The sequence below is a fragment of the Borostomias antarcticus genome, assembly GCF_949987555.1.
Source record: "Borostomias antarcticus genome assembly, chromosome: 4".
Lineage (NCBI taxonomy): Eukaryota > Metazoa > Chordata > Actinopteri > Stomiiformes > Stomiidae > Borostomias > Borostomias antarcticus.
The window spans coordinates 27,851,604-27,879,197 of record NC_140237.1 but is presented as its reverse complement, the minus strand read 5'-3'; the positions used below and the strand labels follow the sequence as shown (position 1 = coordinate 27,879,197).

Genomic DNA, 27,594 nt, shown 5'->3' with positions numbered 1-27,594 from the left:
ATTAAAAGAATCCCACAGAGAAGGACAGGAACAATAAAGGTGTTCATCTCTTTTTATTGATGGAAATCCAGTGGATGTAGGAGGACTCGGTACACTACATCTGATCATGTTACCCTTTGACATACTGGTAGACCTAAACATCCTGCCTAGCGTGACAATCTGAGGTGGACAGTTAAAAGCGCGCGTGCATACACACACACACACACAGCTGGGTCTCCACACACAGGAGGGGGTGGAGGAGGAGGAGGAGACAAAGGAGGACAAGGTGTAACCTATCATCCATTGGATGAGGAGAGGAGGGGCAGGGATAGAACCACACCCAGTTCCCTCAGAAAGATGGAAAGTGCTGCATTCAAATAGTTCAACTTTATCAAACCACGTAGACTCGGTGGTTATACAGTGGTTCTTAAGTGCCAACTTTGAGATACCATATGCAAAACAAACGGTCTGACCTTTCTAAACTCTTCTCTCCCGACACACAAACAAACAAAACATAGTTAACTGTAGTCAAAACAACTCTTTAACTTGGGAGATCCAACACTAGCATTTCTCTATGGTTAGACAAAATATAAGTAGCATTGAAAGCCCCCAAAATCCAAACTTCACAAAAAAGAAAGTCAAGTATTATATCATACAGAATGTAACATTGTCTACAGTAGATGGAGTGCAGTGCAACACTTACAGTAACACTTCAATACGAGTGCACATAGAAAGCAGGTACACGGACAATACAGCATACTTGGGCAGCACTAGCGTGGGGGCTGCGTTCATTTGGGACCCTTAGACCAGACAGCCCTTTGTTTCAGGTCACTACTACTTTGTTCGGGGAGTGCGTTTGGTAAACAGTTGTTTTCTAGCAGTTACAGTACACCGGGCACTCTTGCTTAAGGGTCCCTGGCCCTACGGAAAGAGGTGGGGGTGTAGGAGGAGGAGGAGGCGGGGGTAGGAGGAGGGAGAGGAAGGGGCACATGCAGACTCGCCAGGCGGCAGCACGTTCAGTCTGGATGATGTAGTATAGAGGTGGAACAGGAGGCCAGTAGAGACACCCTGGAGGCGTGGCCTGAAGGGAACTGGGACTACACACCCTGGAGGCTGGGGATGGGCTGGGTCTGCACAACCTATCAGAGGGGTAGCTAGAGCTATTAAGTGAGAACGGGGGATCCTATTGAAGGAGCCGCCATCGCCACTGACGTTGGCCCTGGGATGAGGGATGGAGGGTGAGGGGGGTGACAAAGGTGGGGGATACTGGTGGTGGTGGTTTAGGGCACCAGGATCACACGCATGGTGTTGGTGTAGCCGGAGCCTGGGCGCCAGCCAGTCAGCACGATGACCACGTCTCCCTGCTTGAAGAAGCCCCGGGCCTTGCCTGGACAAACAACAACAAGAGTCAGTGAACCATACAGTCAAATAAACACACGCCATGAGCCCTGAGACAGTTCTCTTGGAACTGGAGTTGTGGAGATATAAATGGATTAGACAAGTGCCTAGGGATTCAGTTAGGTCTAGTGTGTAGGGGTTCAGTTAGGCCTAGTGTGTAGGGATTCAGTTAGGCCTAGTGTGTAGGGATTCAGTTAGGTCTAGTGTGTAGGGATTCAGTTAGGTCTAGTGTGTAGGGACTCAGTTAGGTCTAGTGTGTAGGGGTCAGTTAGGCCTAGTGTGTAGGGATTCAGTTAGGTCTAGTGTGTAGGGGTCAGTTAGGCCTAGTGTGTAGGGATTCAGTTAGGCCTAGTGTGTAGGGATTCAGTTAGGTCTAGTGTGTAGGGGTCAGTTAGGCCTAGTGTGTAGGGATTCAGTTAGGTCTAGTGTGTAGGGATTCAGTTAGGTCTAGTGTGTAGGGGTCAGTTAGGCCTAGTGTGTAGGGATTCAGTTAGGTCTAGTGTGTAGGTATTCAGTTAGGTCTAGTGTGTAGGGGTCAGTTAGGCCTAGTGTGTAGGGATTCAGTTAGGTCTAGTGTGTAGGGATTCAGTTAGGTCTAGTGTGTAGGGGTCAGTTAGGTCTAGTGTGTAGGGATTCAGTTAGGCCTAGTGTGTAGGATTCAGTTAGGCCTAGTGTGTAGGATTCAGTTAGGCCTAGTGTGTAGGGATTGTTAGGTCTAGTGTGTAGGGATTCAGTTAGGTCTAGTGTGTAGGGGTCAGTTAGGTCTAGTGTGTAGGGATTCAGTTAGGTCTAGTGTGTAGGGGTCAGTTAGGCCTAGTGTGTAGGGATTCAGTTAGGTCTAGTGTGTAGGGATTCAGTTAGGTCTAGTGTGTAGGGGTCAGTTAGGCCTAGTGTGTAGGGATTCAGTTAGGTCTAGTGTGTAGGGATTCAGTTAGGTCTAGTGTGTAGGGGTCAGTTAGGCCTAGTGTGTAGGGATTCAGTTAGGTCTAGTGTGTAGGATTCAGTTAGGTCTAGTGTGTAGGGATTCAGTTAGGCCTAGTGTGTAGGGGTCAGTTATGCCTAGTGTGTAGGGGTCAGTTATGCCTAGTGTGTAAGGGTCAGTTATGCCTAGTGTGTAAGGGTCAGTTATGCCTAGTGTGTAGAGGTCAGTTAGGCCTAGTGTGTAGAGGTCAGTTAGGCCTAGTGTGTAGAGGTCAGTTAGGCCTAGTGTGTAGGGGTTCAGTTAGGCCTAGTGTGTAGGGGTTCAGTTAGGCCTAGTGTGTAGGGGTTCAGTTAGGCCTAGTGTGTAGGGATTCAGTTAGGCCTAGTGTGTAGGGGTTCAGTTAGGCCTAGTGTGCAGGGGTTCAGTCAGGCCTAGTGTGTAGAGGTCAGTTAGGCCTAGTGTGTAGGGGTTCAGTTAGGCCTAGTGTGTAGGGGTTCAGTTAGGCCTAGTGTGTAGGGGTTCAGTTAGGCCTAGTGTGTAGGGGTTCAGTTAGGCCTAGTGTGTAGGGGTTCAGTTAGGCCTAGTGTGTAGGGGTTCAGTTAGGCCTAGTGTGTAGGGGTTCAGTCAGGCCTAGTGTGTAGAGGTCAGTTAGGCCTAGTGTGTAGGGGTTCAGTTAGGCCTAGTGTGTAGGGGTTCAGTTAGGCCTAGTGTGTAGGGGTTCAGTTAGGCCTAGTGTGTAGGGATTCAGTTAGGCCTAGTGTGTAGGGGTTCAGTTAGGCCTAGTGTGTAGGGATTCAGTTAGGCCTAGTGTGTAGGGGTTCAGTTAGGCCTAGGCTATTGTTGGGTCAGTACCCGTGTGTGGGGCGGACTCTCACCCATGTCCATGGCGAAGCTGACGCGCATGTCCACGTCCTCGGCCCAGACGTCGTGGGCGGTCTTGTTGTAGAACACGGGGAAGATGCCGCGGTACAGGTGGGCCTGGCGCGCCGTCTGGCCGCTACGGGTCACGGCGATGATGGGGGCACGGGGGCGGTACCTGGAGATCAGGTGGGCTGACCTGCGCACGCACACACGCAACACTGGTCAGTTCTGAGGTAAGTACACACAGACTTCCAGTCTTGCAGTGCTGTCAGGTTTTAAGTAGTACAAACAACCTTGATAACCTGATATAAATGATTAAATATCATACCAGAGGGTAATCAAGGAATCATAGAGACAATTAGCTTGATTGGACCAAATGATTATACTGACTAAGCATTATTAGTAGTGGACCAAATGATTATACTAAATAAGCAATATTAGTAGAGAACATGCTGTAGATAACATTTAAATACCAATTTCAGATGCCGGCATGGTGGCCATGATCACTAGAGCTTACAGTAAGACCAGCCACACGTTTTAAATTTGGCACACAAAAAACCCCACTGTAACTGGAGGTCACTCTCCACTGGACACACAAAGGAGACTCAACCAGAGATAAAAAATAGCCTGGAAAAATGCCACGGCGGAGGAGGCCGGGAAGGTCAGCGGGTGCGAGGGGGGGTGGGACCAGCACAATCAGCGTCTCTCCGGTTCGTTATGAAACCAGCCGTCTGTCCGCAGAGCAGAGCCTCGTTAGCCTTCTCTAGATGAGACCTGAGGGGTGTTTGCGAGAATTCTGGGGGAAAAAACCCAGCTGAGCTTCCTTTGTGTGTCTGTGTTGTGAACATTCCAGCACATTCCACCGGGGAGTTTATCTTATTCTTCATTCACAGGCTGAACATTCTCACCGTCGCATGTCTTATCAAGCATTCCAAAGCACCCACAGCCCAAAAACCTCTCTACGACCCACCCTGCAACACTGCACTTCAATCAATCACACACACACACAAACACACACACACAATCAAGGAGGGGGTGTCTTCAGTCATGCAGGTGTTTCTTTCCCTCAGTGTGGGGTGGGGGGGGGGGGGGATTCTGGATTTGTGGGTGTGGGGGGGGGGGGGGGGGGGTCATGCACGATGAGAGAGTACCTTACCCGTCGCTCTCCTCTCTCTCTCTCTCTCTCTCACCCATCTCACCTGCCAGTCTTGGTGAGAACGACGATGGCGCTAGCGCAGCACTTGAACGAGGCCTCCACGGCGCCCACGGCGACAGCCTCAGAGGGGTCGCGGGTCAGGTGGGAGGCGCGACGCAGCTCCTCGAACAGCTGCCTGTGGAAGGTGGCTGCCTCCGCCTCCCGGGCGATCTGAGTGTGTGTGTGTGTGTGTGTGTGTGTGTGTGAGGCCCGGGGAGGATGGGGAAGGGGGGCGGTGGGGGGGGGCAAGGGGACGTTACACACAGTCACACAACCCACTGCACACACCTGAGGCACACACACACACGCACACACACACCTGGGAGGGACGGCAGACGCGTAGCCCTGCTAGCCTGGTTCCCAGCGGGGGTGCGGAGGAATGCTGGCGCCAATCAGGCCAATTAGCCAACTCGACTTTTTCTTCAGTTATATTGAAAGCAAAGTAGCAGCTACTTTCTAGCAACTACTGGGGATCCAAACAAACAAAGTCACTGATTCAGTGATCATTCTCATGCACCTCATCTGAGATCCCCCCCGCTGGTTGGGAACCATTAGGCCAGAGGTGTGTCCAAGTGTTTGCCGTGGCCCTTCCAGCCAGTGCCTGCCTGTCCCTCCCTGACCCTGCCTGGCTGTCAGAACCCCCTCCGACACCCCCAGCTGGCTCCGGCTCTGCTGCCCTAGCCTGCGTCCTACCTGCCAGACCCAGTGAGCACAATGAACGCAGAGGCCAAGATCTTAAAGGACGCCTCTACGGCGCCGCAAGCGATAGCCTCAGCCGGGTCGTTGACGTGTGGCGTGACGCGGCGGAGGTCCTCGAACACCTGCCGGTGGAACATGGCCGCCTCTGCCTCGCGGGCGATCTGCCTCACAGGCCAGGAGGAGGAAGAAGACAAGATGCAGGGGACAGCCAGGACACACCCACACCCCGCACACGGGTTAGAGAGGAGGGAGATAGGAGGGGAGAAGAGAGGGATGGAGAGAGGAGGTCAAAGGAAGAAAAAGTGGAAAGAGGTGTTTTGTTTTTTTAGTCAGAGTGAAAGTTAGTGAGACAAAAAAAAACAACGTACATGTTAAAACAAACCCAATAGGCATTATGTCACAGCCGACACATGAGCTACGACTGTAATAGCACAACATACAATACAACCCCCTGCTAGGCTGACTTAGGACTATTCTGGCAGCTCTGCGCAGCCAAACCAACACCAACACCCAAACTGACGGAGCTGAGGTCATTCAGACTGACTGAGTGAGGCCCGTTTCACAAGCTGAGCAGGTGACCGGATAGCCAGTTGGAGTTAACATAACATGCACGCCTTGAGGGTCAAGTGAAGTGAAAGTCAGATAAATCATCCAGTTATATAGATGAGGGAGAAACTCCAAAGACAAAGTCCAAACAAAACCATAAAGGAGTGAAAACGATGGAAGTGAGTTGTTAGACATGGAAAAGACAAGCTCTGGACAGACAGGTTAGTGTAAGTATGTCTGAAGGCGAGTGAAGTACATAGAAGTATACATAGTAGAAGTACACAAGACTTAAGTGTGAAGGCCATAGTAGAGCTACGTTATTCAGTGTGTGTGTGTGTGTGTGCGCGCGCGCAGCATGCTGCAAGGCAGGTGCTGGAAGACTGCTGAGTCACTCAGGTTGCATCCAGAAAGAGGAGCCTAGCGGCCGTAAGGCCTGGACAAAGAGGAGATGGAGGAGGACAGTGGAGGTGAGGTTAGGCTAGCGGCCATAAGGCCTGGGCAGACAGGAAATGGACAGTGGAGGTGAGGTTAGCGTAGCGGCCATAAGGCCTGGGCAGACAGGAAATGGACAGTGGAGGTGAGGTTAGCGTAGCGGCCATAAGGCCTGGGCAGACAGGAAATGGACAGTGGAGGTGAGGTTAGCCTAGCGGCCATAAGGCCTGGGCAGACAGGAAATGGACAGTGGAGGCGAGGTTAGCCTAGCGGCTGTACCAGGCCTGTGCAGAGAGGAGGCGGCGGCGGACGACAGCAGCAGCTGCTGACTCATCCGTCCATGCGTTACATCTGCTTGTTCCCTCTGCCCTGCTAAACCTACGAGACATCTGCTATGAAACAGGCTACCATCACTTAACTCACACTGACTACATGTGCTCTGCTGACCCTGACAAAACAGAAAACAACGGCAACACAATCAGGAAATGACAAAAAGTTACAAACAAAATAAGTGGTGACCTCACACAGCATGATTCACACTAGACCCGACCCTCTGGGTACACATCCCCAGCCCAGCCCGGATTAGGACCGGTTACTGGATCTGGTTCTGAACAGCATAGGTCAGGACTAGTGGAAATCCAATTAGGGGCCCAAACGACTTAGAATAGGAGTGCTGATCTAGGACCAGGCCCTTGCCTCCATATAAAATGTAATTCAGAAGGCACATTGCACAACTGGTCTTAGATCAGCGTTCCAATGTCGAGGTGCTTGGTTAATACAGCCCCGGCTATTGGAGGTCCCCCACCCCGGCTGTAGGGGGTGCTCTGTCCCAGTCTCGCTCACCATGTGCTGTGTGCGCACGGCCTCCAGGGGGTAGTCTCCCTTGGCGGTCTCACCACTCAGCATGATGCAGTCGGCGCCGTCCAGCACAGCGTTGGCCACGTCGCTGCCCTCCGCGCGTGTGGGGCGGGGCTTCTTGATCATGCTCTCCAACATCTGTTGATTGGTTGGTTGATTCATTGAATTAATTCATTGACAACATTACTGCCATAACATGCTATATATGCCATACAAGGCCATGATATGTCATTGAAAGGACGTTGAAATTGGGTAAGATCCATAACATTGAACACATCACAACGGTGACGGTGGCCCTGGTATGGTGTGGGGTATTGAGTGGGGACTGAACCTAGTCTCCAGTCCCTAACCAGTGCTAACAATGGGCCTAGTTATTAGAGGTGGTGAAAAAAAGAAAATCTATCCATACAAGAATCGCGATTCTATTCTCGACGATTATCGATCATTCATAAAGTCCGAAAAACATGTATTTATTTCTTTTAGAAATGTATTTTCAGATTTTGTCCCGTTTTCACAATAATTGAGTGCATTTCAGTGTCTCCACTCCCATTTCGGGAGCCTGTATATTTAATGGGCTACTGCAGTCAAATGGTGGAACTGTGATTGAAAATTCTATTATAACTGAATTTAAAATGTAATCAGCAATAATCGATTTGAAATCAAACCATGACTCCAAGAATCGAGTACTGATTCCCTCCCCTACTAGTTATAGCTGAAAGTCGGGGTGCAGGATTAGTCAGTGCAGACCTTTGGGAAAATATTTGGAGTACCACTCAACAGTGCGGGCTGGCAACTATTCACATTTTTTGGCTTAGTTCACAGGAATTTCCCCTCAGGGATCAATAAAGTACTACGCATCTCCATCTCTCTGGCTAAGCCAATCTCATACCTCACAGGGCTGTGCCAACTGTCAAAGAAAACAAAGGCCTATATTGCAATATCCGTGTTTGATCTAGGATGCAGGATTGTGCATTGTTGATCCTGGTTTGCAGACTATTTCATTTGAGAAAACTAGGCGCCCATGTACACTATGGTCATGCTACTCTGTAAAGGAAGGGGGAGATAACATTATGATCCAAGTATGCGTGTCTTTGTTATGTTATCCTAGAGTACACCTTAAGATGACTGATATTTCCGTAGTGTCCCTCTCCTCTGCCTCCTCCCTGAGTCTGCACTGTCACATCATTCTACACTGGAGAGCAATACACTAATACACACCTGGTTTGAATACACTAATACACACCTGGTTTGAATACACAAACACACAACTGGTTTGAATACACTAATGCACAATCATCAATCAATCAATCAAAGCAACACAATGCGCTTTACAACTGGTTTGGCAAACATTTTCAGTCCTAACATCTTGTGTGATGTTGTTGGAGTTGGCTAAACAGCTTCTCAATTCACATCCCAATTCACATCCTTGCTAGCCAGCTAAACGGTAGCCTCAACTCACACAACACAACTAGCTAACTTCAACGCAATATTCCCGTGACCCATGGGTCTAGTACAAAAGCGTAACGGGCGCATCGGCAGGATGTGTTGTTATATAAAGAGACTATACTGTAGTAAGAGGGGGGATGCTACAAATGGAGTTTTTAATTCATACTACATATTAAACGGAGAGATGTAACTATTTACAACTACAAGTTAAACCTGCTCAGATAACGAACATAGACCACCATGCCTTCCTTCCCCCTGGTCTGAATGGGACTCTGGTAGGGGTGGGAGTCTCTAGGCACTCTGGTGGGGGGGGGGGGGGAATCTCTAGGCACTCTGGTAGGGGGGGGGGATCTCTAGGCACTCTGGTGGGGGGGGGGGAATCTCTAGGCACTCTGGTGGGGGGGGGGGGAATCTCTAGGCACCCTGGTAGGGGTGGGAGTCTCTGGGCACTCTGGTAGGGCTGGGAATCTCTAGGCACTCTGGTGGGGGGGGGGGGATCTCTAGGCACTCTGGTAGGGGTGGGAATCTCTAGGCATCTCATAATTCGATTCGATTCCAATTCAGAGGGCAACGATGCAATTAGAAAATGATTATAAAACAATTATCCAGCTTTTTTTTATTTTTTTTATTGGCGTCTCATGTTTGTTTTGTTCCCAAAGTATTTCATTTTAGCTCGACACAACTGGCTCTTGTCCAGGTGTTTTCCCCCTTCAACTTCATAGAAGCCAAAGTGCTTCATACTGTACATTCACTTTTAAGCAGTGGGTGCTCGTTGTCCGTTCTCATGCTCAGCCATCTTCACCCCAAAACTCAACGTAACTCAAGTCTGTTACGTAACTTACCATTCACCAACATTTTTTTTTTACGTTTTACCATCAGCACGAAAGGAATATACGCTAATAGCGTGGGCCTTTAAAAATCAAATTTGATTATGAGTTTTCTGCATCAAGCGATGCATCGCACAAGAAAGAATTGCGATGCATCTAAGAATCTCTAGAGACTGGGGGCAAATAAGTCTAATGCATATACAGACGGTATGAATCTAAATATGGCCGTGGACCAACCTGTGTGGCGCAGGTGATTGGCTTGCCGGCTCTGTTGCAGCGGCCAATCATCATCTTCTGGGCGAGGAAGACCTTCTCTGTGGGGATCTCGATACCCAGGTCGCCACGGGCAACCATGATGCCGTCGCTAGCCTCCATAATCTCATCAAACCTGTGTTAGGGGATGGGGAAAAAAACGTGAGTTGAGATTAAACATGACGGCACATGCCACATAATTGTAATGATTGATAGGTTTATATAAGTGTCTTGGACCATTTATGGTGCCCAGCCCATATAGGATGGCCACTTGACGGATCATCATTTCCACATAATCTACATTTGACAGAATTTAATTATAAATAAATTGAATCTTACAGACAAATAACTACTTAAGTGCCATTTACATTTACAATTAATGATTGATTTTCAATCTAATCTGTGTCTTATGACTTTTACATTAAAAGAGGTCTGTACATGTTACCGATCAAGCTCTCCCCAAAAAATGATCTCATTAACACGTACAGTATATGGTTATTCATCTATAGGCCTCAATAAATGAATAATAAATACATGTAATCATTTGTTTTTCTTTGCCAGGTTGTACATTCGCACAAACGCTGCGTGGCTGGCTCAGCGATCCCACCTGCGCACGCCCTCGTGGTTCTCCAGCTTGCTGATGATCTTGATGTCCTTGCCCTTCTCCCCCAGCACGGCCCGCACGGCGTGCACGTCATCCGCCTTGCGGATGAAGGAGGCGAACACCATGTCCACGCCCTGCTCCACGCCGAACCTCAGGTCGGAGATGTCCTTCTCGGAGACGGCCGGCAGGTCGACGGCAGCGCCGGGCAGGTTGACGCCCTTCTTGCTGCCCAGGGTGCCGCCGTTCTCGATCTCACACATCAGGAAGTCAGAGCCTGGAGAGACGGCGGAGAGGAGGAGGAAAGGACAGGAAAAGTGAAACCTATTTTACTGACCCAAACGATAGTGCTCCTTCCTCCCCTCAGGAAGTGATCCTTCCTCCCCTCAGGAAGTGCTCCTTCCTCCCCTCAGGAAGATAGTGGTCCTTCCTCCCCTCAGGAAGATAGTGGTCCTTCCTCCCCTCAGGAAGATAGTGGTCCTTCCTCCCCTCAGGAAATAACCTATCTGACCAAATCGTTAAGGGCTGATGGCATGCTTTTACCAATCCTTTTACCAATCCCCCTACAGCTATATCAGCGATGAACTCAAGGAAGTGAGGAAGGAGACATGAGAAGCCAGCAGCAACCCCCATCCCCCCCTCCACTCCACTCACCGATCTCCTTGACCTGCAGGGACATGAGTCCGTCGTCGATGTAGATCTTGCTGCCGATCTCCACCACCTTGGTGATGTTCTTGTAGTCCAGCCAGAGAGTCTCGTCGTCACAGTTCTCCTGGTACGCGTCGTCCAGGGTCAGCTTGATCATGTTGCCCTTCTTCAGTTCCACCTCCGCGGTGCCGCTCTGGACAGGGACCAGGATTTCATCGGGTTAGACCACGGTTAGATTGGGACAAGGATTATATGGGGCTTTAGGGACATGGACCAGGGTTAGATGGGTTAGGGACCGACAGTTGCACAGCCTTGGATCGAACAGCTGAGACGAGACACTATATTCGCTGTACATTCGTCCGATTAAATTTCACGTGTTGAGTCTTGAAAACGCTTGAAACACTTTTGACATTCCAAACAGACAACTAAATTCCATCAGGCAGTCCCTGGTGTCTTGGTTGAAGCCAAGTGAATCAAGTTTGAGCAAGAAGGTATACTGTACACACTGAACCTAACCATCAGTCCATACTCACAAATATTTATCTAAAAACCAAATGGGAATGTTTTGTAAACATTCTGTGTTTTGTTTGTGGGTGCTCAAGGCAGCAGAGCCAGTTAACGTGCGCTATGGACGTTAAGAACTGTGAGGAAGGTTAGAAGAGTAGAGGACTCCTACACTCACTTCCAACTTCAGCGGACATGATTAGCCCGTCTGGGCATGCTCAGTGTGTGCCGACGGTGAGCCTTACCCCCTTGATGAGTCCAGTCCTGATCTCTGGTCCCTTGGTGTCCAGGGCGATGCCGATCGGCCGGTAGTGGATGCTGCCGGGCTCGAAGCTCTCGCAGGCCTCACGCACATTCTTGATGGTGTCAGCATGGTACTGGTCGGGAGGGGGGGGGGGGTAGGGTGGAGAGCTCGGTTAATCCTTTTGGTTGGGAGTTAGGTAGCTAGTCTAACTGAGGATCTGATAGGGTAGGTGACAGTTTAAGTTCTGATAGGGTAGGTGACAGTTTAAGTTCATGTACAGTACAACGCTTTCACCAATCCAGTCACGTCAAGATCTGTAAACAAATATTGCTTGTTCTTGATGATCTAAGAGTGGTAGTGGTGGAGGAATGGAGGGCGAAGACACATATAGTATGTGGATTGTCTGAAAATGCTTCCAGGTCTCATGAAAGGATGCTTGGGGGATCTGCTCAGGTGACAGCCAGCGCCCCAGCACAGTCTTCACCAATTCAGTCTGCTCAGGTGACAGCCAGCGACCCAGCACAGTGTTCACCAATTCAGTCTGCTCAGGTGACAGCCAGCGACCCAGCACAGTCTTCACCAATTCAGTCTGCTCAGGTGACAGCCAGCGCCCCAGCACAGTCTTCACCAATTCAGTCTGCTCAGGTGACAGCCAGCGCCCCAGCACAGTCTTCACCAATTTAGTCTGCTCAGGTGACAGCCAGCGACCCAGCACAGTCTTCACCAATTCAGTCGAGTTTGAATGGGTAATTAAGCAACTCAAAAGGAAGGATGGATAATTACTGAACACCAAACTGAGCCAGACGAGACAGAGGGGTGTCGGAATGTAGCCTCGGTGGAACATGAGATACAAGGCGGAGGTAGGAGGGAGGTATAAGGAGTCACACAGTGGTTTGCTATCATTAACTGACAACATATCAGGGAAGGCCAATTAGAAGATAACACACAGCATAGTCTAGACGGCCATGACTGGGTCAGCTACCGGCCCGACGTGATGGCTGACAATGAAGAGGTCAGGCTCTTTCCTACCGAAGATCAAATAGAGGAGGTGCATAAGATATTCTCATCTAGAATGGTTAAATGGTTTCCAGGTTAACGTACGGCAAATTCTTCCATTTGGTCATAATTATAGCCAAGTTATATGCATATTATACATTGCAATTACTACTATAAGTCAGGGTTATTAATTTAACATTAATTAGATATATTATTAATATAATTAATGACAAAAAATTGTGTTAAAATTTACACAAATTAAAATTAATCCAAAAAATATTTTGTATTTTGTATAAGACTTTTGTAATGTCTATTCAATGCTTTACACGTCTGCCACAACAATGTACAGTAATGTATTTTATTTGAAATATCTTCATTTTTCCCAGCAAAATATGATATGTGATTAATTGTGATTAATTACAGATCATAGAATTAATTAGATTAACTTTAATTGACTGACAGCCCTACTATCCAGTATAAACAGTGGGAGAAAAGGAACTAGTGTCTAGTGTAGTCAGAATAGAAGAGACATTAGCATATTTTCAGTGGTTTCTTGGATCTATGCCAAAGGCCCTGTAGAGCAGGTCAAGACAACCTGACCCAATCTAGATAAGTGTCCAACAGTTGAGTCCAACCTGAACACACGCACAAACACCCACCTCTCAACCCTAATCCATACTACAAAATCCTCATCCACTCAAAAACACCTTTTCATTTCCTTAATGCTATAATTTAGCTAGAAATATCTATGGTGAAACAGAACAGCCTAATTAATAACATCTTTAGCTGATGTTACAGTTGGCTAGCCATGAATTATTCGGCAGCCATGTTAACCGGTAGGCTGATTGTTTTGAGTGGCAGGCTGTTTAGCTAGTTTTGTCCTTGGAGACAGTTGCCACAAACAGCTCCCGCTGCCCGTCTGGGCGACCAGACCCTTCAGTAACGCGCTTAAGTATCGGGTCATCACACCGGGCCGACGTTTTACTGCGCCGTAGTGTGGCCTCAGCATCGAAGGCCAGGGCTGGCGAGATTGTGGCGCTGAACACGAGAGACCTGAACACGCATCACATGACGACCTGAACACGCATCACATGACATGTGGGACATCAAATGAACATGTTGGGCTTTGTTTTGACCAACTGAAGCACCCCCCCCCCCTCCCCTCTGTTGACAGACATCTGAGAAGTGGGTTTGGTTTCAGCCTGTCTAAATGCCCTTTCGTTGCACTATAAATACATGCTGTGGTGGCGGCCTGCAGGTGTTTTGATATAATGAATGGTACAGCAGCACATTAACAGGAGGGGTGTGTGTGTGTGTGTGTGTGTGAGTCAGGAGGAAGTCACTGTACAGATAAGGTATTTATAGTTGCCCCCCCCCGTAGATTAGGTTTCCGCTCCTCAGGTCACAGTTTATGGTTTGACCTTTGATTTACCAGACTGGCTAGTGAAGTTTCCCCACACACACACACGCACGCACACGCACGCACACGCACACACACAAGCACTAAAACTCCAGCCAACCAGCCATCTGAGCTGGGACATAAGGAACAGTGGGATTGTGGAGTGTTATAAACTAGCGTTTAGCTGGTCATGGTGGGTTCCATCTGCCCTGTAGTATTGATCTGTCTGGATCGAAGGGCTGGCATGGGGGGCATGTTGGGCCATGTTGAGGGAGTGAGCCCACCTCGTGGTTGCCATGGGAGAAGTTCATGCGAGCGATGTTCATGCCGGACTTGATCATCTCCTTCAGCATTTCCACAGAGCGGGAGGCTGGCCCTGGGAGGAGAGACGGGGGGGGGGGCGTTAGCACAGGGAGGACATATCACAGGAGACATGGCGTGTCTGCAGGCTGTGTGTGCGTGCGTGTGTGTGTGTGTGTGCGTGCGTGTGTCTGCAGGCTGTGTGTGTGTGTGTCTGCAGGCTGTGTGTGTGTGTGTGTCTGTGTCTGCAGACTGTGTGTGCGTGTGTGTGTGTGTGTGTCTGCAGGGTGTGTGTGCGTGTCTGCAGGGTGTGTGTGCGCGCGCGTGTGCAGCCACTGACCGATGGTGCAGATGATGCCAGTGTTGCGGGCGGTGGTGGGCTCGGAGTCGATGTCCAGCAGACACAAGTGATCCAGGAAGGTGTCGGCCATGGCAGCGTTCAGCTGCTGCGTCTGGATGAAGGCGGAGCCCATGTCTAGAGGCTTGGACTGAGGCATGCTGGGAACTGGTGCTGTCCTGGAGACGCAGAGCAGGAGGAGGGAGAGGAGGAGGTGTAGCAGGAAGAGGAAGGAGAGGAAGATGAGACAAGAGCTCATATTAGGGGTTAATGTATCGAATCTGTTGGGCATGTCGTGAACCGAGACGGACCATGATGGCTGCAACCATTGTTCATCAGCTCAACTCATGCCCTGAATAACGCTCAAGCTGCCCAAATGTCACAGAGGCAGCGTCTTGTGGCAACGAATCTGCGTTTGTGCAGTCAACAGATTGCGGGGTGTAGATCCTTCCTCTGCTGTTGAGAGAACAGGAAGTCCTCTTTCCTCGGGTGCTTTCTCGCTGGGCTTTCTCTGCTCGTTTACACATTAAGCTCCACAACTCGAGCAAGAATTCAGTCCAGATCATCAGATCTGGCCTCCTACTACAACAACAGAGCAGCATGTCGAGACAAATCCTGCTCCATTCCACAGAACGGTCAGAGATACTGAGAGAAGCAATGCACCCCCCCCCCCCCCCCCCCTCCATGGCAACAGAACCACGCAGACCACAACAGCATAGCACAACATGTTGGTTTACCAGAGAGATAGTCATCTAGAGAGGAAGGAATAACTGTACTAGACCCAGAGATTGCTTGCTCAAGAGACCCCACCCACTTTTTATGGTTATTTCCTGACAGAATTACAACAGGAAATCTGTCGTTATGATCTATTTGACAGGCTAAAGCAAACAGCCATGGAGGTGAGGTTTGTTTGTGCTGAGTGCATCTCTGCTTCCTAGAGAGAGGAACACATGACCTGCTGGCCTAGCATGACTGGGTTACATAACCTGGCAATGGGATGATGTTAGCATAGAGTTGGCCAATTTTGATCAACCGGCATGTCATCACTAGCGAGTAGCACGTCTATTCCGAGACGCTTGATGAATACAGGCTCCGGACTCTCTTGAAAAGAAGAACGACATCTTGGTGAAGCCTAGGCTAGGCTAGGCTACATGCAGAGGTGAATAGATGCTGCTAGGCTAGGCTACATGCAGAGGTGAATAGATGCTGCTAGGCTAGGCTACATGCAGAGGTAAATAGATGCTGCTAGGCTAGGCTACATGCAGAGGTAAATAGATGCTGCTAGGCTAGGCTACATGCAGAGGTGAATAGATGCTGCTAGGCTAGGCTACATGCAGAGGTAAATAGATGCTGCTAGGCTAGGCTACATGCAGAGGTGAATAGATGCTGCTAGGCTAGGCTACATGCAGAGGTGAATAGATGCTGCTAGGCTAGGCTACATGCAGAGGTGAATAGATGCTGCTCTCACTAGACAGGGTGACCCTGACAAGGTGTCCCAACTACATTGGGAGAAGAAGCGGTGCTCCTTAAACCAGAAGGGATTATCTGGACCATAGTGTCTGCACTAACCTGAGCACATAGTCAGTCCTGCTCTCTTGTTCCTAGAATCACAACGCAAAGCTAGGCAATACACACAAAGCTAGGCTATACAGCAGTGTCATTGCTTACAGTAGGCTTAACTGTGTGTTCTTGGCCCAAGTATTAAAATGAACATTTCTCCTTAATTACAACAAGGCACTAGGACAGGAGGAATGCATGTTTTGTTCATGGGCTACTGTCTAAGATAAGCTAAAGGGGCAAGCTGGACCCATCACTTCCAGAAGGAGTGATGCATGCTGACGGCCAGCGGATCCCGGGCAGCCAGTGTACACACAGTAATAGGCTCAACTCAGCAGAACCACGCACGTCACACAGACAGCCAGTCTGCCCAGCTTTGTGTGAGCAGGGCACGCTCACACCCTGCTCGCTCTCCCAGAATACCTTGTGGTGTACGGACACGGACAGACGCACACACAGCGCTGTACGTGAGCATAGTCACATCTCGCTCTACCCATCTCTCCCTCCTGTGAGCACGTACGCACACACACACACTGGCTGGGGGCAGCCCCCAGAGAGCACACAGCCAAGAGGGCTGACTCAGACACGGCACCCGAGAAAAGTTAGTCTTTCCCCTTTCCTACATGCATATTGGGGGGCGGGGGTGGCATTGTACACTTGATACCCATCTACATCCACAGAGAGAGTCAGGGCCAAGTTCGCGAGGCCTATTAGGCTGGATTAGGCTGCCTAAATAGCAGTGGGTTTGTTGGTTTGTGGACACTGTCACGGGATGACCGTGGAGTTTTATTATAGCCTGCCTCTCTGACCGGGACATCCAGTACGCGAATCAGCCTGCTACACAGCAACCAAGCACGCCAGGCCAGGGCAGGCCAGGCCCATGACCAGTCCGACTGATGACAGGCCTACGGGGACCTTCAGTGTCGGGTTGGAGTAATGGGCCCAACGCTGCATAATGTAGGCTAGGCTACTCTCCCTCACCACTACCCTAGACCCTAAATCTTTTATAGCGGCACAATCAAAGGCTACATGATGATGTGTGTGGATCCTTTTCTCTTTGAAGGTCAATGCACACTCATGGGGTTTCTCGAAACACAAAACATTGAACTTGGTCCAAGTCCTGTCAAATTACAATTGCGCTTTGTATGGCCAAGGCCAGTTCATTTATTTTTTATTCCCTGATAATCAAACACGCATGATCACAAAGAGAGCATAGTTGGAGCCAGGAGCAATCCTGAAATTATCCTATAGCTCTTTGCCTCAGGAGACCTTCACAGGGCCTTCCCCCAGCCTATCTGGGCCTCCCCCCAACCTCCCTGGGCCTCCCCCCAACCTCTCAGAGCCTCCCTGGGTTATTTACCCCACAGGCTGCTGATGTTTCCCAGACAGGTGCGGGTGCGGTTCGAGGCAGGTCAGTGTGCCTGTTTACCGCTCATATTGACTAACAACATACCAAGACCCGAGTGACACGAATTCTACATGCTAGCGCTTGACCTCAGCGCTAGGGCAGCCCGACAGCAGCAACACTAAACCCAGCAGATGCCATAGCTAACTATAGTGCTGCTGTCACCATTAATCCCTTCCAATCCCTTTTCCTGACAAACGCAGTCCTCTCACTGTAACTGTACACTCTCTCTTTCTCCGCTGCTCTCTCTCTCCATATCACCTTTCTTTCCTTCCTCTGGCTTACCTTGCTCCAAATCCTCACCATCAACCCCCCCCCCCCCCCCCCCACACACACACAAAAAAAAATCCCTATCCTTTGTTCCATCACTCTCGTCTAGGCTAGTCTGCTTCTTCCCTCTCTCTCCTCTTCTAACTTCAAATTCACAAGCCCACGCAACCATGTCATGACAGTGGGCGCGACATTCAAGCAGCGGCTGCCATGACAGTGCGACCGACGTATGCTAATCAGACACCAGTGACCTAGAAAAGTCCTCTCACTCTCTACCCCAACCTCCTCCCCTGCTGTCCTCTCATTCAAAGTTCTCGCTCTCTGCTGTGACGTTCAATCAACAGCTGCCGTGCGTGCGCGCGTACGTACCCCCACCACGCGACTCTGCGGTTCCTCCTGGGGATGACGAGGCAGGCGGCGGCCACGGACCTCCAGAGCAGCCCCCCCAGGGGAGAGGTGGAGTATCCGTACCCACGCAGCCCAGCAGCAGAGGGGGTGGCGGGAGCAGCAGAGCTAGTCTGATAGACGGGGGCTCCTGGTCGGGCGAGCCTGCTGTTGCCCAGCCACCTCAACACTGCGAGGGGCTCAGGAGGAGGACAAGCTAATCCTCTCCCCTCCGGCGGGGATAAGCGGCGCACGGCGGAGCCCAGGCCGCGCCCGGCGGTGAGCGGCCATGACACCCCGACGCCACGGAGACTGGTGTACATGAGACCCTTCAGAATGGGTGGCGGTGGCAAACCGCAGCCACGTTGTGCCAGGGTTCTACAACCCCCAGCCCCGACCCCCCCAGGCACCAAAATAGAGGATTGGACTCTGGTTATTTATAACAGTGTGTAGCGTACTGGGCTGAACTCGTGAGGCGCCAGACACTGGCTTCATGCGTGTGTGGCATAGCCCACATAGCTCTATAGCCTAGTTATTACTACATCGTGAAACTACATGGTGTCGGCAGCAGTCACAGATGCTGCAAGGGTAACATGGGTCCACTGTGTGCTGCATCGTATTACACAGCAGATGGTGGATATGATGTGGGCTGCACAGCGTTACTCAGCAAATCTGCAGGGCCCAGTGGGGGAGGGGGGGGGGCTGTATGGGAGTGATGCCAGCTGCATAATAGGGCCTGCCTGCTGCAGCCAGCGTTCCAGCTGCAGTTCAACCCCCCAGACTTCTCTCATTTTATAACCGTTTACCCCAGCGTTACATTAAAACCAGCCTCAAATGACCTTAAAGCCAACAGGCAGGAACCCCCCCCCACACACACACACACCCATGGCAGCAGGTCAAGGACATCGGCATGAGGCATCTTTGCACGTCGTCTAGGCCTCGTCAGTTCAGTGTGGAGGTGGTCACATGACTCAACCTGGGTGTAGTCTGCCAGTTGGGAATGAGTAGTAGAAAGGGAGTTGGAGGGGGGGTTTCCTGCCTGGTGGCTTTAAGGTCATTTGAGGCGTGTTTTAATGTAACGCTGAGGTAAACGGTTATAAAATGAGAGAAGTCTGGTAAGACGGAGCACAGTCATTCTTCCTGTGTTCAGTTAGGCCCGCCTACTGCAGGATTTTGACACTCCGGAAAGTTCAACAGGAAATTGCCAATTTAAACTACTGGAAGAAGATACTGCATTGTGAGCCTACAACAGTAGGCTTCTTCTTCTTCGTCGTGTGGGTTAGGCGTTATGTCCTCTACCAGTAGGCTCATAGCCAATCGCAGGCTAGAATGGAGCCGTTTAAAGCCTGCTTAAACAACCCCTTATGAATGACAAGGTGAGCCAATACCGTAACATTAGCTGCCTCGCTCCCAGTTTCTTATGAATCTGGCAAATAAAGGCTCCACCCAGAACAGTCTCCGTACACAGACGTCTTATTCTATCCTCCAAATGTTCTATTATCTTGATGAAGATTATTAGCCCACGATGACGATGGATACCGTACCTGCAGGTGCAACCTCCAATTTCCAAAGAAGAGCTCCTGGAACACGCTGGCTAAAATAGCAGCTACTGTACCTACAGTACGGTATCTCCCCAGACACCAGGCGGTTGCTATTGGCGGCCTGGTGTCCATTGTCCTCCTGCACTGGGCCCTCGGCCAGGAGGAGCAGCCATTACACAACAGAGGTCTACCAGCCTGTCTGACCAGCCAATGGGAAGATGGTTGGTCTAACACCGTGTCCTAACTGCTTGCGACGCGAGCAACAGAACGCGACATCGCATGCTTGCTGTCCTAACTGAAACCGTTAAATGTCCTGTTCTGTTACGTCATTTGTCTATATTCCCAACTGAAGACAGTTAAAGAACGAACGCCTGTCAACGCGAGCGACAGGAGGAAAATAGGAACAGGGCGAGCGTCAAAAGGGCAGTTAAAACGTTGCGCCGCTTCGCGCTGCGTCGCTCGCGTCCAGTTAGGACATAACAATAGAAAACAAAGCAATGGAACACATTTTGTAGCCGACGCTCGCTCACGCCGCGTGTAGTCAGGACACGGTGTAAAACACCAAAACCTGTGGTGCAGCCAGCACCAACATGCTGGCTGGATCCTCCCCCTCTCTCTGGCCTAGCTTCCCTAGAACGCTGCTTTTGTGAATTCTGTGGAATAGGCCAACATTAGGACTTAGGTAAATGGAATCACGTCCCACAGTTTTACAGTGGGATGGACTGCTGAGTTCTACTGTCGGTGTTACGTTGCAGTCAGTCAGTACAAAGTAGAGGAGGACTTCTGACACAGGAAGCTGTACTGGAATCCATCCATGAGGTCACAAAGGTCAAACCCTGCCCTGGTGTGACACCAGCGCAGCGGTTTACATAGTGTGCTGTGCACACATAACAGGATGAGATAAACCCCCCCCCCCCCCCCCCCAAGGAAAAAAAACAGAATACCATGGGCGCATACATATCCACTAGCCTGGCTTTGCGACCCTGATCACATGATCTCTGCAGATCACGTGATTAGTCGCGAAGCCAGGCTAGTAGACACCATAATGGCAATGAGTGGATTTCAGTGGATATGTGCCATTTAACTAAGTGCAAAAAAATCACATTTTTTATATAAAAAGGTGGGGGCCGCCACTTCGGAGAAAAGGTTTTCATCTTTCGATAATGGTCTTCATGACGGTGAGTAACTAAATACTATTGTCTGTAGATGAGGTAATGTAGACCGAGTGACAAAAGTCAATGGCACAATGAATGGTTCCTGGCAGGGCGGTATACTGTAGTATAGCCCCAAATACCGACCTGGACCAGGGCAAGGGTGTTCTCGCCTGCTCAGAAGGCACAAACTACAATTTGTTAAATAGAAATATTTAGGCAATGAGTTCCAATTACAGTCAGCTGGCAATTTTTGAAAAAGCAGCCTGTCACATATCACAGTCTTATCCTATTAAATGGTTATTGATCAGAGGGCGCCGTTGTGCCAGACAGGGCTCAGAGCAGAGATGCCTCGCCGGTCACGTTCTCTTCTCTGCGTCACATTTTCCCGAACCAGAGACATCACGAGCGCAGACTGGCCAATGGGAAGTCATTATAGTGCGCGCGGCCACACCCACCGGGTGAGCCAGCAGGAAGAGGTCTGATATAAGTGAAGAGGTCTGATATAAGTGAATCTTATAAAACCATCGGCTTCACAGTTTAAATATTAACCACCTATCTGCTCCACCCGGGCACTGAAACACCTGTTTTCTAATTAGCACAAATCTCCAGCCAGGTAGGGGAACTAATTAGTGAAATCAGCTGGTTTTGTACTTTAAGTAGCCGGGTTTTACACATCTTTAATACAACATATATTCATAACTTTAGCTACCTAATATTATAGCTAATCCTAATTTAGTTAGCACAGCGATTACGTTGTGTTTACCTAGAAAGATGGCTATGGCGTAGTTCCCTAACTCAATCACTATTTACCGCCTACCAGGCAGCAAACAACGCTCACATCCTCAGCGACAAACACCTGCTGCAAGCTATGTCAAGTAGGCTAGGTTGTATTAACGTTACAGGTAAAACCAATGCCAGCTATATTAGTCATTGATCTAACTAGCTGTGAGATGGCTAACGTTAAACTGACACATTCCCCAGACTTTCTAGTAGAAGCTGCATCACTAAAGGACCCGGGTAACGCTAGCATCTTAACAATGAGCCATTGGTGACAGGCAGCTTCAAATGTTAATTAATGTGCCTTGTTCTCTCCCTTAGCTCCAACTCTCTAAGGAACATATGATCCATTCTCTACAGTTTTAAGTGGAGGAAGGATACTCACCGTGTCTGATGAACTGCTGGACTGATGCAAGCCTGAGCGCTGCTCAAGGTGATCTACCCAACCCACCGGATCTACTTTCCTCCTTCCCTCCTCCCTACGTTACATATCCAGCCGAGACAAACAAATAGGTCCCCAAGAACTCTTAACATGATATTCTCGTTGATAACAAAATTATGAAATGATACCGGTTGGTTTTGGTTATGACCAGAAGTATTACTGGTCATATACCGTTTATAATTTATAGGTGAAATTTATCTAAGTGAATATGAAGCGGAAGGATACTTGATAAACGCAGGGTAACCTCCGTGTGAATCGCAACCAATCAGAATGCATGTAAGCATCTCCGCAGCATGGAGCCAACATGTGACCTCAGTGATGCAGTTGGAATTTGGGACATTTACCCTGGATGGTTAGATACATTACTTACAGTACCCTCAATCAACTACAAATGTCAGTGTCAACGATCTGAATGATAATGTTCCACTATTAGGCTACATGTCAGTAGTGGGACGTTAAAACATTGGGGTTATTGAGACGTTACTGCTGATTCTGAATATGGTGTGGAGACGCACAGAGATGCACGTACATCCTCTGTGTGCCGCAGTGTTTCATGGGAATCCCTGTCTTGGTACGTAACATGCTTCTCCAGCGTTACGTACTAAGGACAGTTTGTTCCTTGTTGGAATCAATTGCTAGTCTGAGAGATGAGTCAGTTTTGCAGTCTACCTTCACCGACATCATATTACATTACATCTTCATAGTACTGGTGGATCAGTCGTACACTTATTATTGACTGCCAATAGGCTTTGGTCTACAAAAATCATTAACGTTATATTACTTGGAAATATTGCATCGTGAGGTACACAAATGTTTTGAAAAAGTTAATGCAGCAATGAGAGTGCCTAATACTAATAGCCTACAAATACTGTAGCATCTTCAGTAGGCCTACAATTTTGTGTGAGGACGAGCTATTCTTGAACCAAACCCTGATTATATACCCCACATTATCAGACCACAATAGTGTCATCAGCAATAACTTGAATAACTAGAAATTCACGTTTGTGCAAAAGTACCAGTCAGATTTGTCTGGTCCAGCCGTGGTCCAGCGACTCCAGCCCATGGATGTATTAATAGAACGCTCCAGCAGGCTTCAGAGATCAAATGGCGGTCAACGGCGCCCTCTGGTGGTAATACTGAAGAACAGACACTGTCGCTGACATGATATGTTCTCAAAACAATAATTTTAGTTATTTACTTTACATTTTAAACAAATTAAATAACTTTTATAATATTTTTTTTTGCTGTACCCTTTTGATAATGCATAATGGTCAGCAAATGTGACACTTGGATAATGTAATTTGTATCAATGGGGATGATTGGAGTGTTTAGATGGCTACTGTTTTGAAAATCTTACAGTATATATTTTTTTTTTTACTAGATAAGGCCCTGACTTTAAAATATATTATTTCATACAAAATGATTTTCAAGGACAGCCTCGATTCTAAATGTGTCAGAATATATATTATTGAACTTCAAGAGGATTTAACAAATTATTCCATATGTTGTTAGATTCAACTTGTCTCCATCAAAATACATGATCAAACTATGTAATGTATATGTTTGTCTATAAAAAATAACTTCACACACGTACTGCTCACAATCAGCTGTGTACTGTGCTCTCAGCATGTAGTATTGTGATAATTAGCACTGCTCTATGGAAGTAGCAGACAGAAACTAAACCCTTCATACATACATGTGAGTTGCATGTCCCTCCATACATCACAAATATCCCTACAGCATTACTCAGCAAGTACTCTTATTTTTAGGATATGACTATGGTGTATGTCTTACTCATCAGAACTACTCAGCCAACCCCAACCTAGGTTTTTGTTGTAGCCCTGTGTAACTGAATGTGCAGTGATTGTCTAGACACCCCCTCCCTCTCTCATTGTGAGTTGTAGAAGTTAACCCCTGCCTGCCCCCTCCTGCCCCAGCTCACCTGCTCTCTGTGGTGGTGTTGCTGCTGCTGCTGCCACTGCCCATGTTACCGCGTCACCAGACGCTGCCTGACTCCGCCCGTGTCCTCCACTCTATTCCGCTGTGCTGACCATGGAGGTAGGTGCTGACCACAGACCAATGAATGGACACACCTGCCCAGGTGAGTGACAGACCTGCAATCCAATCCCAGCCTCTGGCAACTCTGGTCTCGCTCCCGGCTGTCACTCTATTTATGACTCCTAACCTCCCCTCCGCCGCCTCCCGCTCTCCCCAGCTACTGCAGCTACAGGAACAGTAAGATAGCTATTGTAGCTACAGGGACAGTAAGATAGCTATTGTAGCTACAGGGACAGTAAGATAGCTATTGTAGCTACAGGGACAGTAAGATAGCTATTGTAGCTACAGGGACAGTAAGATAGCTATTGTAGCTACAGGGACAGTATAGCTCCTGTAGCTAGCCAGCAGGGACAGTAAGATAGCTATTGTAGCTACAGGGACAGTAAGATAGCTATTGTAGCTACAGGGACAGTAAGATAGCTCCTGTAGCTAGCCAGCAGGGACAGAAAGATAGCTATACTATAACTAGCCACCAGGGACAGTAAGATAGCTATACTGTAACTATCCACCAGGTAGCCAGGTCACTGTGTCCCAAGCCCCCAGGAATCGAAATCTAAAGTGAAGGCCTATTGAACCGCGCCATCTTGGCTAGATTTGTAGTCACTTGGCTATTTCCGGTTACTTTTGACTTGCGCAGTTGAGCTTCTCTGGCCGACGCGCGTCCACGAAAAAGTTCACATTTCTCTGAAATGTAGACGCGCGTTCCCGGCTCTCCCCGCTTTGATTTAGCAATGAAAACCGGCTTGCATATTAACCTGTTTTTGTCAAATATATCAATTGGAGAAATTATTTTTTGATCCTGGCATCTTAGTTTTAACAAGTTAAATATAATTGAACATGTTTTGTTTGCTAGTAGATGGTATTCATTCCGTTCGCGATAACGTTATTGCAGCCAGGCTGAATTCCTCCAGGGAGCCAGTGACAGGCGAGTTGAAGAGCTTCACTCCCCGCCAGCAGGAGCTCTGGCCGCGGCTACCGCATCTCGGAAAACCCGCTGAGTTCGTGGCTGCTATTTCACACTCGCCCTTGATCAATCCCAATACCGATCCATGGTAATAATGAATCAATCGTTCAGATCAGATCGGCAGTGCTGCATGCATGTTACAACATCATTGTTAGCTTTATTAACATAACCATAGCCTACATTTATCTCTCTAACGTTAGGCTGTCCTTACACCAGTCGGCCATTCGATAGCTGGAAGCGGTCAACGCCAACGTTGACTGAAAACACCCAAACTCAGTGTATCGTTTCATCTTCATGCTACACATCAACTCCTTTACATTGTATGTGAATAAATTCCTGTTATTCTAAAAATATCCCATTTCTGTCCATTCCTGGAAAAGGCTAATAATTGCTGTCAAATGATCACTCCAGTTTATCACCGTATCCCACTACCATTTCAACTATGCACAGGAGGTTGTCTTGTGGTCATTTTCATTAAAAAATGTGAACTTTTTCGTGGACGCGCGTCGGCCAGAGAAGCTCAACTGCGCAAGTCAAAAGTAACCGGAAGGCCAGAAAAGCACAACTGCGCAAGTCAAAAGTAACCGGAAATAGTCAAATGACTACAAATTTTGCCAAGATGGCGCGGTTCAATAGGGCTTCATTGTTGATAGCGGCCAGTGAATGGAGTGGCTGTATCCAGTTTATATAATACATCCATGCTGTGTCCTCAGCCATATCCCCTCAGATGAACATTTGACAAGATTAGTCACCTGCATGATACTGTAAAACGTGTGAGACGGCAGGGTGATGTACAGTAATCTGCGTTGGGCGGTGCTGTGTTTATTATCTTAACACTTATCTTGCAGATCATTGCGAGTCCCTTTCAGTCTTATCAACGCACCCATCTTTGGGAGTGTTTCTATGGTTGCAAAGGACATGCACTACTGGAGTTTTAGCGTTGTAATAACTCTCAGTGATTCAGATTCAGCTGTGTGTTGCTCCTCCAGAGGGTCTGACCTCCTCAGTGGAGATGGTGAGTCACAGCAACGCTCCTGCTGAGCTGACCGAATCACCGCGGCGTGGACACAGCACGCCATCCAAAACAGGACCTTAGAATTTGTCTTCGGGGATGAATCTACCAAGTTCTCCGCCATTTTGTTTGACCTCTGGAAAAGCCTATAGGAACACATCAGGGAGAGGCCCCCTCCATCGGCTGACGGCAGGCGGGCACGCAGTTCTCCCGGGTCCTCCCAGAGTCTAATCTGTCCAGCCTGAGGTCAGTTCTTACCAGGGGTCAGAGCTCTATCCAGGGTAAACACTGATTAGCACTGTAGCACAGACTCAATGACCCTGGGCCCCGGGGGAATCGCATCACTCCTTCCTTCCTGTCCTTCCTGAGATAATGATCTCTGACATGAGAAGAGATCAACATGACACACTCAAAAATATCAGGGGTGCTAGAGTAGATCCCCTTAGATAGGAACATTTTCTAATGAAAACATTTTCTCTGCTTCATCAGAAGGTCTAGAACCGAAACATTGACGAGAAATAAAGCAGAGGAAAGTGTGTGAGGGAGTATGTTGTTTCTTATTTATTTATTTGAAATTAATTTCTGACTTAACATGACTGGATAGGAGAAAGCATGCGCTCCTCTAGGCAGTTGGTGCCATTCATGTCAGATCAGTGATTTTCCAACGAGGAGAGGAGGGAACAATCTGAACAGGACCCTTCACACTGGAGCCTCAAGCTCCACACTGGATCATTGGTTCACTGATTCACATAAATACTACGTATAAGCAGATTTATGGGAATTTTATATGTAAACATATATAATAGTTTCATTCTATTTTATTATTTCCATCAAAAATCTATTTAAAAAAAGGGAGACCACTTAAAGCACCATTCTCCTGTATTTTTCTCTCTCTCTTTCTCTCCCCTCAGCGACACACACAGTCAGCTGCTGCAGGTCACGTGACCCTCTGCTGCCTCCCACTGAGCATGCTCCGTCCGCCTCAGTGTTGTCAGGCAAAAAGCAGGACAGCAGCATAGAGGCAGAGACCTGCCATAGATAAACACTCAGACAGACCGGCGGGCCGCATCAAAATGGGGGATTCTGACATTCACATCTCTCTTTACTGCTTTTAAGGATTTTATTTTGAATCCTTTTTTATTTTATTTTTTGCAGTGTTAGGAAAGCAGGTGTGCCCATTAAGAGGAGAAAGGATCTAAAGCGAGCACCAAGGACAACATCCTCTCTCTCTCTCTCCTCTCCATCTCCATCTCCTCTCTAGGTAAGCGTGGAGGGAAGTGGGAGGGGTGGGGGAGGGTCGTGGTGGGGGAGGGGTAGAGCCGTCTCCTCATCCGTGTGGCTGGTGTGTGTTCCCACTGAGAGGAGGAGGGGGGTGAAAGGGGTCCGGGGGGATGAGAGGACAGAGGTGAGGGGGGGTCTGGGGACATGGCAGGGCCAGTCGTAGAGGAGAAGAACAGGGGGAACAGAAGGGGGGGGGCAGGTTTGTGTATGGAAGGATGGAGGAAAAAAAGAAGTCAGCTAATCTTAGAAGGCTTTCATGCTGAGATTTAATACTGAAACATCCCATGTAAAATAAACATTTAAAC

The 27,594-nt window shown here is 48.6% G+C and overlaps 1 protein-coding gene across 2 annotated transcripts; it reads right to left on the bottom strand.

Moving 5' to 3' along the window:
- Positions 1 to 63: 63 nt before the first annotated feature.
- pkma (pyruvate kinase M1/2a) lies at positions 64 to 21,926 on the bottom strand. 2 transcript variants are annotated; one of them, XM_084437236.1, is made up of 11 exons: positions 21,918 to 21,926; positions 14,448 to 14,623; positions 14,092 to 14,183; positions 11,414 to 11,545; positions 10,671 to 10,857; positions 10,023 to 10,293; positions 9,401 to 9,551; positions 6,876 to 7,028; positions 5,049 to 5,215; positions 3,175 to 3,356; positions 64 to 1,366 (listed from the first exon to the last, which is right to left on the bottom strand). In XM_084437236.1, the coding sequence occupies exons 2-11, from the start codon at positions 14,602 to 14,604 to the stop codon at positions 1,260 to 1,262; spliced, it is 1,599 nt and encodes a 532-aa protein (XP_084293362.1). In that variant the 5' UTR covers positions 14,605 to 14,623; positions 21,918 to 21,926; the 3' UTR covers positions 64 to 1,259. The 2 variants fall into 2 exon arrangements, with proteins under 2 accessions (XP_084293362.1, XP_084293361.1); XM_084437235.1 differs by lacking the exon at positions 5,049 to 5,215 and adding an exon at positions 4,360 to 4,526.
- Between the last annotated feature and the right edge of the window lie 5,668 nt (positions 21,927 to 27,594).